The sequence below is a fragment of the Bipolaris oryzae genome (genome assembly GCF_000523455.1).
Source record: "Bipolaris oryzae ATCC 44560 unplaced genomic scaffold scaffold_40, whole genome shotgun sequence".
Classification (NCBI taxonomy): Eukaryota; Fungi; Ascomycota; class Dothideomycetes; order Pleosporales; family Pleosporaceae; genus Bipolaris; species Bipolaris oryzae.
In genome coordinates this window covers 1-13,120 of record NW_006911316.1, presented here as the reverse complement: position 1 = coordinate 13,120, position 13,120 = coordinate 1, and the positions used below count along the sequence as shown (strand labels likewise).

Genomic DNA, 13,120 nt, shown 5'->3' with positions numbered 1-13,120 from the left:
AAGCTGGCCCTAGATCCTTCGCAACCGCCTACCCCAACGCCACACACGCACGAATCCCGGAGCCCGGTGATGCTTCTTTAGCAGAAGCAAATTCACTATGACGCTTGACGCGGTAACGCGACAATGGATCATTGGGGCGACCCTTGGGCAGATAGTAATGTCGAGCAACAAAAGTCCCCGACCAAGAACGCGGTGATTTCACCTCCACCACCAACGCTTGCACCTGCTCCAGTGCTATTGAATGGGTTCCTTGACGATGCAGGATGGGGGAACGAAGACGAGAGTTTTGGCGACTGGAGTGCGTCGACTGGGATCGGTGCTCCCAGCGTCGCCCATATAGACACCCGCCTACCTAGCCCAAGCCCTCTAAGAAATGACCGCGTCGCTGAAGATGCTTTGCCCTGGGGCATAGACGAGGAAGTCAAAGATACTATACCGAACATCGAGGGAACATGGACAGGAGGACAAACTGGAGATTCTTCTGACCTTGACAATGGCACTTCGGACACGTCAGAAGCATCGACCACCATTCAGGCAGATGCACACGCAAACACAGATCCAGAACGAAACGCAAAGGATGCTGCGACCCGGTCGCAACCTGACGACGACTCCTCCGCGCGACCATCTACATCGCAATCCGAGATCAGCCGCCATGAAGCGCCGGTCGAATCCTCTCGGACGTCGCTTGAAGACGAGGAGGCTATTGCAGAGCACACTATAGAGGAGGTAGATTCAAAAGAAGAACATGGAAATGTTGACAAAAAGGAAGATGAGGAAGAGGACAATGGCTCAAGTTCGGACAGCGATAGTACTGAGGACGAATACGGAACTTCCACAGCAGACACGCTCCTGACTGAGAGCCCTCGGGATCGGAGCGATGTCGCTGAAGAAGCACCAAGTCACTCCAAGGAAGACGAGCCTGGAAACTCTACATCGTCACGCAATGAGCCGACACCAGCAACCACCGCCACACAATCTCACATCGGAAGATATCAGCTTGACGCTACTCTTCTTGATGAGTTATTCCCTTCCAAGAAGAATGAAGCAGAACTGGATGAAGCTCCGGAGGACCCGATATATTCAACCTCGGGGCGCAAGGCCTGGTATCGACTCACACGCAAGCAAACGATGAAAGAGTTCAATAGCGGCAACAGCGATGACAGCTACGTTCGAGTCACATGGCCCGGCTCCCAAGTCAGGTCTGAGGTTCATAAGACTGTAGCTAGGTGGGCGCGCGAAGACCGCATGTCAGGCACAGGACCCGGTGCCCGGGCTTCATTTTACTGGGACACCCCAGCACCAGTCGAGCCCAGGATGCCCAAGGGTCACCAGCGCACAAAGACGTCAGTCCCTACTGAGCGCATAAACGCACCAATGAGGCAAAGTCTTCCACCAATGGCTACGAACACGGCAGCTGCGTTCAACTGGGCTTCTCCCACATCTACAAGAAACCCTTGGAACCAAGACAACCCAAGTTTGAACTCAGTAGTCTCACTTCCCACGTCCAAGTCCACTGCTATACAAAATGAGCGAACACAGGATTCCCGCCCTGCCTCTATGGATCTTGCGCATGGTGTTGGAGAAAGACCAGGGTCAGCGGTTATTTCCCTTGAAACACCCAATGTCGCGAACACAATACCACCTCCACCTCCGACCACATTATCAGCAAACTCATGGGGAGACACCAGCACTCTCGACACAAACAACGCTGTTCCAAAACAAAGCACCAGTGTCCATGATGACGAAGATGATGATTGGGGTGAGATGATATCAAGTCCCACAACATTTTCCCCCGTTTCAGCCTTCCCGAACTCTATAACCGCCACTCCTGACAATACTGTGTCAACTTTGGATCCAGCCCCTGAAAAGTCGCCACTTGAAGATTCATCAGCCGACGCCATGCACGCAGCTTCTATAGTTCGCCTGAAGAGTACAATATCGCCAACCTCTGCTGTATTTGGACGAAAGAGTTTCGTTCCGTTTAGTGCTGAACATGGCCCCATTGGACCTGGGATCTTGAAGCCGGTCAAACGGCCGGTCGCTTCTACACCTGAAAAGCCCAAGCCTGAGGCGCTATCAGTGCCATTGCGGGCAACTCCTCCGCGCAAAGTGCAAGAGGCGACTCCAGTACGCGAAACGGAAAAGACTTTCGATGTCAAGACCAAGGATCCCGAGCCTTCAGCAAACAATGCAGTGAACGACTTTTCTGTCTTCGAAACCACCACTTTGGAATCAGGCCCTGTCCAACCTATGACTCCGCCTCGAGCTCCAGCGAAACCCGAGCCGATAGTCGATTCATGGGCAGACGCAGACTTTTCAATTTTCGAGTCTGCTCCAACAACAGCAGCGATTGCACAACCAAAAGCAAAACACGAGCCTGGGGATCCTTTTTCTCTCTTTCAGACTCCTCCTCCACGACCAAACAGCGCTGCTTCTTCGGCCAAGACTTTTACTCGGTCATCACCCCCGCGTGTTGTGACACCCCCAGCCGTCCAGCCTCTTACTGGTGCCACCAATTCCGCCCAACGGCGGAAGAATGAGGAAGAGAAGACTATTAGAGATATACTGGCCGGGTTGCCAGATTTGAGTTATATGTTGCGATAGAAGGATGTTGTGTTCTTTCCAGTAGGGCATTCTTGAGGCCTTGTTCCATTGCATCTTGTGCGGCGTTTTTTTGGGCGGTGTGTGATTGGAGAATTTTTTATATATATAGGACTTGGTTTTTTGTTGTTACGCTGGTGAAGATTACTCAATGATCATGGATCATGTTTATATGTGTACAATTGAGTACTTTTTCCATCGTTTTACATAGTATAGAGGCTAGTACTCGTACACGATGATGGACTCTTTTTTACCACTCGAATCGTACCATTTTTTCTATCTTTATGATTATGTTGTTGCTTGCATACTATCTTCTGAACAATCAACTATGATTAAGAGCACTGACATGGACTTTTGGATGTTGTACATACTACGATGAATAGAACAACTACCCAAAGATGCATTAAGTTTTAAACAATGATAGATCCCCACAAGCGCTACGTCATCCCTGACTTGAGAGTTCATCAGCATTCTATCCAAACCCAACTTTTCCACCCAACATATCCTATTCCCCCCATTCATCCATCCATCCCACCAACTCACCATGGCCCCACTAATCCACATACTCCGCCACGGCGAAGCCCACCACAACACCCATGCCAACCACCCCTACCGCGACCCTCCCCTAACAAAAGCCGGCCACTACACCACAAAACACAAACACCTCCCCTTCGACCCGGACCTCATCCTCATCTCCCCCTTAACCCGCACCATCCAAACGGCCTTGAACATGTTTCCTTTTCTCTCCAGCCAACCCTCCCCTGTCCCCGCACACATCTGGCCCTCGCTCCGCGAAACCCACACTACCAGTCCCTGCAACCAGGCTTCGGCACGGCGCGAGCTCGAAGCGGCATTTCCGCAGTTTGATTTCTCGGGGTGTAGTGAGGAGGGGGGTGGGGGAGTATGAGGAGGAGAGTGAGGGGGAGGCTGTGGCGAGGGCGGAGAGGGTGAGGCGACGAGTGATGGAGCTGGTGGAGGAAGGAGGGTATGAGAATGTGGTTTTGGTGACGCATAGTGGGTTTAAAGGGTATTTGGTTAAGGGGAGGCGGTTTGGGCTTGCGGAGGTGAGGACGTATCGGGTTGCGAGTCAAGAGGCGGAGGAGGAGGAGGAAGGGGTGAGGTGGGGGGTTGATTTTGAGACGGGGGTGGAGAGGGATTATGGGCCGACGGTTTGGGTGGGGAAGAGGTAGGATAGGGTGGAGTTGGGATGGAAAGTCATTGTGTTTTCATTGCTATCAAATATTCCTGTAGTGTATGTGTGTGTGTATGTTGACAAGAAAAGAGCACACTATGCTAAGCTTGTGGATTTCCTCTAGTAAGGATCAAGTTGGCATGTCAGGTCAAGACCCCGTCTAGAAAGTCTTGAACTTTCCGCCCAAGCTGCCAAACTTGCCGGACCATTTGCCGTCAGTGTAGTACTGCTGCCACACTGCATCGTCGAGTCCGATACCGAAAACATCGATGCGTCCCTTGCCCCAGCAGACGGCAGCCGGAGCACTCTTGAACTTTCCAGTCATGCCCTTCCAGTCACCCACCCATTGGCTGTTGTCGAATGCCTTGTGATACATCTGGTCGTCCATGCCAATGCCAAAAACATCGATGCGTCCCGCGCCCCACGAGACAGCCGAGGGGGTGCTCTTGAACTTTCCACCCAGTCCTTGCCAGCTGTTGGTCAACCAAACACCCTTGTCAAACGACTTGTAGTACATCTGGTCATCCATGCCAATGGCAAAAGCATCGAGCCTACCATGACCCCACGAGACAACGGCCGGAGGGCTCTTGAAAGTACCGTTGGTTGGGTTCCAGTTAGGTGTAGTCCACGCGTTGTTCTCAAACGCCCGGTGGTACATCTGGTTGTCCATGCCGATGGCAAACACATCGAGTCGGTTGGAGCCCCACGAGACGGCTGCCGGGGGGCTCTTGAACTTGCCGTTGAGCGGCTCCCACTCTTCGGAATCCCACTTGCCTCCATAGACCTTGCGGTACATCTGGTCGTCCAGGCCAATGGCAAAGATGTCGATGCGGCCATTGCCCCACGACACAGGCACAGGCTGGCTCTTGAGCTCACCGCCGGTGCGCTGCCACTGGCTATTGATCCAGGTTCCACCACTCTTGCGGTGGTTGCCCCACGTCTTGCGGTACATGTGCTTGTCCAGACCGATGCCGAAGATGTCGAGGCGGCCGTGGCTCCAGGAGACGGCGCCAGGGATCTGCTGGAATTTGCCGTCGAGGGGTTCCCATGCGCCACCCGCAGAGGGCTTCCATCCTTGGTCGCTCCGGTCGAATGACTTGCGGTACATTTGGTTATCTCCCCCGATGCCGACGAGGTCGAGGCGGTCAGGGCCCCAGGACTCGACTGAGATCCAGGAGCGCATGGCGATTGGCATGGAACCCATGGTTGGCTGTTGTTTTGTGGTCTGAGTATGTCGAGATTAGAACTATCTGGGGGACTGAGAGCAGGGAGACTGACCTGAATTTATCAGGAGAAGAGTGGATTGATAGTGATGGTGTGAGGGATGGAGATGTTGCTTGTGTCTTTTTACAGTGACTACATGCCAGGTATTTATATTTCTTTGACTCTCTACAAGACATGTATGGTGGCTTTTTTTCTAATGTTGCCTATAGTCCTCATCGATAACTTCAGAATCAACAAATACAGAATATGCAATGTCCATCTCTAGAGTTTCCACCACTACCGTTTCGTTCTGGGAGTGGTGACAAAAAGCGGTGAAAAGACTCGGTCGATTGCCATATGATACGTCTGCACAATGACGGTCTGGATTTTGGAATGGATGACCTGTGTGGCTGCTTGTTGCACACTTGGCAGCTGTATTAGGGTCTGCTACCTCGAAAGAAGGTGGCAAGTTGATCTTGGTGTTGATCTCGTCGGTCAAATCATCCGAACCACATAGCAAGTGATGTTTGTTGCTTCACTCCAGTAGAACTTGACAGTCCAGACATGCTGTAGCACACAAGAAAGGAACGTACAGACCCTGTCCTCCGCTGTACTAGCCAGGTAGTCAACTCCATACGCCTCTTGCATACCGTTGATGGACCCTTAGAAAATAAAACTCGGACATGCATCTCAGAACCTCATCGGTAACGTCACACACACACACACACACACATGTACCACGCTTAGTGCAAATGATCTAATTGACTGACCCTTCTTTCCGGTGAATCTAGCAAAAAAAAACACATTCGTACCAATACCGCATGTAAGTAAGCGAACAAAAGGTCAGCCAGCCCATTTCTTGTGTAACCACACTTTCCATCTCCTCTTCGCCCCACAAACAAGCACATGATCTCGGAAAAAAACAAAGAAGCTCACGGCGTGGGGTACGCAGGGTACATTACTATCGATTGAAAAGCAAGCTTTGCGTCAACTAACTACGCAATGTTACCGGTTACCCGTTGTTACTACATAGTCTTGTCCCCCCCCTTCCTGCCATACTATCCTACACCATATTCCAAAGATACCTTTCCCTTTGGCAAAACCACTATATCCCCATAACTCGAATTCCCCAATTCTCATCAAATTCACATACATAAGTTACTTGTTCTGCTCCGAATGTAACCGCTACGTAAAAAGGGAAGAAAAAAAGGAAAGAAAAAGCAACCATTCCTACCCCGCAGCTTGCCCACCAAACACGCCGTGCTTGGTCCCCCCCCTCTCCACACCCGCATCCGCATGTGCATATTGATCCTTGGTTCGTAGGGACGGGCCGTTGGAAGGTTCAACGCGTCGGCGCCAAGGTGAAGATCGGTCGGTCGGTCGGGACGGGATGGAAAGCGGCGTCCCGAGCCATAACTACTACTTACTCTTTCGTAGAAGCGGGTTTTGCCAGACAACTACTATACCGGGAAAACTTGAATGGGTGTGTGTGTAAATGGACTAGGAATGTGGTTTTACAACACCTTTTTTTTCTTCTCGGCAAGTAGAGAAGGGAGGTGGTAAAAGGAAGCTGTTTCTCATCGTCGTTCGGATACATCCGGGACTGGGGGATCTTTTCGCTCTGCAGTTGTGGGGCTCGCTTTTGGCGCTGGTGCTGGAAAGGGAATATGGGCTCGGGTGTGCCCGCTTCCCTTGAGCCGGAGGGGCTGCTTTTTTTTGTGGGCGGAGGGAGCGGCTAGGGGTTGCTTTTTCGAAGTGATGCGCGTATGTGTATACTGTGTATCTAGATGTGTGTACACTATGTGGGGTAGATTGTGCATGGCTGGTAAGCGATTCGCGGTTAATGGGTTTTAGTAGGCAGATGTACTCCCGGGGCCTTAGTACGGTGAGCGTTTTTTGCTTGGTTCTGCAGTGCCTGTATTGATATTAACAATTGCTACGTAGATGGAAATGCTGAGTGGTTCAAGACAAATGACTGGTGATTATTGAACCACACTATGACTGATTGAGCGTGGAGAACAATCTGGAGTAATCTATAGGTTTTCAACTTGGCATTCTGTACACACGACGTATATCCACCCTAGTAGCTATCGACTCAATATTCAGATGCATGCGCTATCGTATCCAAGTTGGCATATTTTGTAAATAAGGTTTTCATTAGAGTCGACATGAAAATAAGAGTGTTAAACATTGAGGTAGTTCAGCGATCTTTAAACCCTAATGGTCTAGGGTGACGACGTGTAGGGGTCTGATAGGACACAGTACTTAAAGCCGAAGAAGCTGCAATTAGTCGAAACTCTTGACCCGCCAATATGCCAAGAGATTTTTGAAGCTTTTTTTTACCAATGAATGCGAGCCGTATAGAAAGGTCCCACGTATGTCTTATGATGTGCTTTTTTTTTTCGAAACCTACGTAATATTGGCAGAGTACATCTCGTACTGACGGATATAACTCAATTATGTCTCAGTCTTATTTATTTCCAAGACCAGTAGTTGTGTGTACAACCAATGTTGCATGTAGGTCACTTTTCAGCAATTATTGTTCTCCCTGTCATGTCAACAAACCAAACGTCTTGCAAAGTTCCCTACCAAAGCGAATGATAATATTGTGTCAGGGCATTGAGTTAAAGTCCAAGAAATGGTATATTTTGTTCGCTTGGGTATCGTACCTGTACGCCTGGAAATGCTCAGTCAACCCCTCCAAATTAGATGCTTTTCAATCTGCTTCTTCTTCTTCTTCCCCTGCTCGTTCCATGCGTGCTCTGATGTCTCTTACAAGTGCTTTTGCATCTTCGACTTCCACGCCGTCTTGGCAAAGCTCGTTTGCAAGCTCCATTGCCCTTTGGTACATGCCACGCATATACTCCCAACGTGCGAGCCACAGCCTAGCCTTGCTTGTTGTAGCAGTCACACCAACCCCACCTGCGCCCTCCATCCCGGCTTCTTCATAGTCGGGACCTTCCTCCTGCGCAAGGACAAGCTCCATATATGCTGCGCACTCGTTCATGTTATTTATGCGCTCATACAACAGGGCAATCTGGTAAAGCACATCAGGATCCAAGACGCCTCCGGCAAGTCCAGAGACTTCGCCACTACCAAACGATGTACCAATGCCTGCATCGTAGTAGGAACCAGCAACTAGTGCACGCTTGTAGGACCGTATTCCGTTCATAACCTTGCCAACTTTGCCAAAACATTGTCCAACAGCCATCCAGAGCTTTGGATCATACGGCCGTAAAGCAGCGGCACGTTGGTGGTAAAAGAGCGCATACGAATGCATTTCCAGCACTTCGTACGTTTGTCCCAAGCCGTACCATGCACGATAGTCTTTCCGGTTGACATCGACAGCCCGCCGGTACGACTCAATGGCGGCATGGGTGTTCTTCATCTCAACGAACTCATGACCCATCAATGTCCATGCCGACAAAAAGGTGCGATCGAGGGTCAGAGCTCTTCGAAAGTACATGACGGCCTTTTCGTGCTCGGATTTGAGTGAGTAGTAGTTGCCTACTACACAACACGTCTCTGGACGAAACTTGTCCGTGGAAGTGGCCAGCTGCGCTAAGAATGCAAGTTTGGGTCGCATGCCCATGACATAGAGTATGTTGGAGTAGTTGTCTAAATGGTCCACCCGGTGAGGATCGGAGATGAGGAGGTCAGAGAAGATCTGTTCGGCATCATCAAAGTCCTTGTTGTGGTAGTGGAGTAGAGCGCGTTGGGTCTTGAGAAAGGCCGAGGTGGGGAAAATGGTGAGAATCTGCGACAGCGACGAGTGTATCTGCTCGCTGACGACGTATAGCTCCTGTGAGGATGTAACATGGAAGATGAAGGTCATGAGATTTTGCGGTAGACGCGCGACGATTCGGTTGAGATCTTCGGTAGTGCTGAGCAGCGCCTGCAACTCTTGCCATGCACCCCAATTATACGTGTATTGATGAAGACTCTTGACCAGATAGTCAATAGCGAGTTGCTCATTCTTTCCTTTGGCCAGTACCATGCCGTACAGATACTCGAGCCAGCCCTGTGGTTGTCGGCCACTGTCGGGGAGATCTCTGAACCACTCGTCCAGAACAGCGGAAACAACTGGCAGCTCCTTGTTCATGGTAACGCCTCCATCTTGGGGCCCCAGTATCATCTCGCTATCCTCGTTCATGCGCTTCTCGCCCGCAATGTACTTGGCATACAGGGCCAGGAAGAGCGACTTCTGGCTGATGCCCTTGACTGTATCATTGGATAGTTTTCCCTTTGTAGGGGTGAACATGGTGGCCTTCCCCTTGGCTGACTTGGCCTTTGACGTTGGGGTCGAAGAAGGATTCGACGCGCCCTTGGGCAAGGGTCCCGGGAGAAAGACGGCGGCACATCGATCGTATTCGCGACAGTCAAAGTAGGTTTTTGCAAGGAGGAACTTGTGCGCCTCACGGGCTTCTAGGCGCGCTTCAGTAGCGTCTTTGGGCACAGGTGCTGGTGTTGGTGGCGGGTGCGCGTCAGACATGGGCGAGTCGACATCCGTGTCTGAGCCATCATCGTCGTCAGGCGATGGGAGCGAGTCGAGCAGTTCTGCAGCCCTTGTCAACATCAGTATACACGCGCCCGCCAGACATCACCCAAGGCCAGTACGCACCATTTGGCCGAGTGATAGAGGCAGCGCTCGGTGCAGCTAATGACGGCGTCCTGGAGCTGGGCCTTGAGCTGGGCCTCGTCGGCCTGCGATAAGGTGCCCATGACGAATCCAGACGAAGGCAGGGTATCGCTGACTTGGACCCAATTCTTCTATATACAACGCGGTGATTACGGTCACTGGGCAGAGTTTCGGTGACCGATGCACGCGTTGTTGTTGAGCTGCCTGTCTAGGGCACGTCGCGCGGTGGGGCAGCAACCAATTGCCCGGCTTAACCTTTTGCCGGCAGACTCCCGGACTACAACTAGACACCGCCTCCATCAACATTTACTGCTGCCCCTCCCCATCTTGAACCCGTAAGCCACCTTCTGCCATCAAGATGCCGACCACAATAAAAGAGTTTGAGAGCGTATGGCCACGCATTGTCGTGGACCTGCAGGATCACTGCAAACAATACAAGCTGCCCCAGCAGCCTCTTGATTGGTTCACAAAGGTATGTCCTGCCCCACCACCACACAGCGAACATCTTCAGGGTCCATGATGCTCACCACGCCAAAACAAATAGTCGCTCGACTACAACACAGTCGGCGGAAAATGTAACCGGGGAATGTCCGTCATTGACACGACGTCCATCCTCCAGGGCAAGACGCTCGATCCCTCTTCTGAAGAGTACTTCCGCGCTGCTCTTCTAGGATGGATGATTGAACTTCTTCAAGCCTTTTTCCTCGTCTCTGACGACATCATGGACTCTTCCAAGACGCGTCGTGGAGGCCCCTGCTGGTACCTTGTGCCCAAGGTTGGCATGATTGCCATCAACGATGCTTTTATGCTCGAGTCTTCCATTTATGTACTGCTCAAGAAGCACTTCCGACAAGAGAAGAGCTACGTCGACATTGTCGAGCTGTTCCACGAGGTCACCTTCCAGACCGAGTGTGGCCAGCTTTGTGATCTCCTCACTGCTCCAGAGGATGATGTCAACCTCGACAACTTCAGCCTCGAAAAGTTCACCTTCATTGTCATTTACAAGACTGCTTACTACTCCTTCTACCTCCCCGTTGCCCTGGCTCTCTACTACTCTGGTGCTGCCACACCAAAGAACCTGAAAACCGCCGAGGACATTCTTGTCCCTATGGGCGAGTACTTCCAAGCTCAAGATGACTACCTCGATGCCTTCGCTGACCCTTCGGTTCTTGGCAAGATTGGAACCGACATCATGGACAACAAGTGTTCATGGCTCGTCAACCAGGCCTTGAAGAAGGCCAATCCCGAGCAACGGAAGCTGCTCGATGAGAACTATGGCCAGAAGGATTCTCAGAAGGAGGCCAAGGTCAAGGAGCTGTACCACGAGCTCAAGCTCAAGGAGTTTTATGAGCAGTGGGAGGAGGAGCGTGTTGCCGATCTGAGGGCCAAGATTGCCGAGGTTGATGAGAGCGAGGGCCTGAACAAAGACATCTTTGAGCTTTTCCTCCAAAAGATCTACAAGCGCAGCAAGTAATTCCTGGGCGGACTACTGCAACGCCAGCAATGAGATATCATATGATTCCACGTTCAATTCCTACCGTCTTGACAATTCCCAGAGTGAATTCACATTCTCGACATGTATGCTACGTGTCCTGGTGCAATAGGAAACCTAAACACAAAGTCCAGTTCCCCATGGGCTCGGCTAGCCTACCTAAAATAGCGCCATCCACAAGCGGCCCGAAGAGCCTCACCACATCCTACCAACGTCATCGCCATCACCAACCAACCACAAAAACGCCCAATTGCAGATCACCAACCGACCATTCGCAACAATGCCATCTACACAAGCCGTAATATCTGTAATTGGCTCTCTAAATGTCGACCTCGTCACGCGCACCCACCGCATCCCCGTCGCAGGCGAAACCCTCGCCAGCGAATCCTTCAACATCGGCTGGGGCGGCAAAGGTGCCAATCAAGCCGTTGCCTGCTCCCGTCTCTCACGCACAAAAGCCCAAGTCAGCGCTTCGCAAGCCTCCGACGTCGAGGTGCGCATGGTCGGTGCAGTCGGCCAAGATGAATTCCACCAGTCCTTCTTGAAAGCACTGCGAGACGACGGTCTCAACACCGACAAAGTGGAGATTCTACCCGGAAAGAAGACGGGCGTTGCTGTCATTGTAGTTGAGACGGGGACGGGGGAGAATCGCATCATGTTTAACCCTGGTGCGAATGGCGATGTGCCTGTTAAGGATCTGGTGGATGATGATGCGAGTGTTGCCTTATTCCAGCTTGAGTTGCCCTTGCAGGTTGTGCTGCATAATATGGCTGTGGCACGCAAGAAGGGGGTGGAGACTATTATTAATCCTGCGCCTGCGATTCCGTTGCCCATGGAGGCGTATCAGGGGCTGGGGCATCTCATTGTTAATGAGACGGAGGCTGCGATCTTGAGTGGGATTGAGAAGCCGGAGAATTGGGATGAGGTTGCGGGAATTTTCATTGCGAGGGGGGTCAAGAATGTGATTATTACTCTAGGGGGAGAGGTAAGTTTTCTGTTTTCAATGTCTTTGTGAATTCATAGAGATATTTTACTTACAGGATGTAATAGGGTGTCTTTTACAAAACAGCAAAACAGCAGGCTTCGTCTCAGCAAGGCGTCATTGTTCCAGCGCGCAAGGTCCAAGTCGTTGACACAACGGCTGCTGGCGACACGTTTGCTGGTGCCTACACCGTTGCTGTAGCTCGCTGGAAGGTTATGGCAAAGGGTGCTGACTTCGACCTTGACGCAGCCATCGCACAGGCGAATAGAGCTGCATCAATGACTGTGCAAAGAGAGGGCGCGCAATCGAGTATTCCGTGGGCTGATGAAGTTCCGGAGTCATGAGTAACGGGGAATTTGTGGTTATGACGAGCAAACTCAGATATGTAGACCAAGAGTACAACATTATGACGAACATCCATAATCTATTTCCATTGATGGCTCTATTTTTGACCAATATATCCTAGAGTTCAATCTTTCCCCGAACAAAATTTTGCATATTTCCATTTCCGTATCTCATCGGTGCCCATTACAGGAACAGCAGTCACATTGATCTTCTTCCAGGTCATCACCTGGACAAGGCAACCAGCAGCGATCTGCATCGGGTGTGTAGTTTTGGAGCATTGTGGAAGTATTTGCCGAGTGGTATTGATTAGGTAAATTGATGTTCGGAGGCGATATCGGTACGCGCGTTTGTGTGTGTGTGTGTGTGTGTATGAGGAGTGACAGGATATGTAGTGCTGGATGTCAAAGTTTCGGAGCGAGATATGGTTTATACAAGATGTAAATGTGTGTAATGTAGGCCAAGGCTGCTGTGCTGAGTTGGAGAGATGTGTTGTTCGTGCCGATTCAAACGCAGGTAACGTGACGGATAAGCGAGTCGGTCAGGCAAGCGAGTCGGTCACCCTACCAACTTTGCGCACCCACCACACCTTTGCCTACAATGCCTCCAAGCCACGCTTCTCAGTCAATTTCTCACGAGGCAGATATTCAGCTTGCTCTCTCTTCTTTA

General features: G+C 51.1%; 6 protein-coding genes across 6 annotated transcripts; 4 read left to right on the top strand and 2 right to left on the bottom strand.

The window, feature by feature from the left end:
* Nucleotides 1-123: 123 nt before the first annotated feature.
* COCMIDRAFT_91413 (uncharacterized protein) lies at nt 124-2,604 on the top strand (the record flags this gene model as incomplete). The annotated part of the gene is made up of 1 exon (XM_007688300.1): nt 124-2,604. The coding sequence occupies one exon, from the start codon at nt 124-126 to the stop codon at nt 2,602-2,604; it is 2,481 nt and encodes an 826-aa protein (XP_007686490.1).
* Nucleotides 2,605-3,145: 541 nt separating this feature from the next.
* On the top strand, nt 3,146-3,791 carry COCMIDRAFT_35401 (uncharacterized protein; the record flags this gene model as incomplete). Its single annotated transcript, XM_007688283.1, has 2 exons — nt 3,146-3,410; nt 3,484-3,791. The coding sequence occupies 2 exons, from the start codon at nt 3,146-3,148 to the stop codon at nt 3,789-3,791; spliced, it is 573 nt and encodes a 190-aa protein (XP_007686473.1).
* Nucleotides 3,792-3,953: 162 nt separating this feature from the next.
* COCMIDRAFT_3961 (uncharacterized protein) lies at nt 3,954-4,997 on the bottom strand (the record flags this gene model as incomplete). Its single annotated transcript, XM_007688260.1, has 1 exon — nt 3,954-4,997. One exon carries the CDS (start codon nt 4,995-4,997, stop codon nt 3,954-3,956), a length of 1,044 nt encoding a protein of 347 aa, XP_007686450.1.
* A 2,715-nt stretch (nt 4,998-7,712) lies between these two features.
* COCMIDRAFT_25019 (uncharacterized protein) lies at nt 7,713-9,718 on the bottom strand (the record flags this gene model as incomplete). Its single annotated transcript, XM_007688270.1, has 2 exons — nt 7,713-9,561; nt 9,618-9,718. The coding sequence occupies 2 exons, from the start codon at nt 9,716-9,718 to the stop codon at nt 7,713-7,715; spliced, it is 1,950 nt and encodes a 649-aa protein (XP_007686460.1).
* A 275-nt stretch (nt 9,719-9,993) lies between these two features.
* COCMIDRAFT_35398 (uncharacterized protein) lies at nt 9,994-11,109 on the top strand (the record flags this gene model as incomplete). The annotated part of the gene is made up of 2 exons (XM_007688282.1): nt 9,994-10,107; nt 10,180-11,109. 2 exons carry the CDS (start codon nt 9,994-9,996, stop codon nt 11,107-11,109), a joined length of 1,044 nt encoding a protein of 347 aa, XP_007686472.1.
* Nucleotides 11,110-11,407: 298 nt separating this feature from the next.
* On the top strand, nt 11,408-12,453 carry COCMIDRAFT_91291 (uncharacterized protein; the record flags this gene model as incomplete). The annotated part of the gene is made up of 2 exons (XM_007688299.1): nt 11,408-12,112; nt 12,178-12,453. 2 exons carry the CDS (start codon nt 11,408-11,410, stop codon nt 12,451-12,453), a joined length of 981 nt encoding a protein of 326 aa, XP_007686489.1.
* Nucleotides 12,454-13,120: the final 667 nt, after the last annotated feature.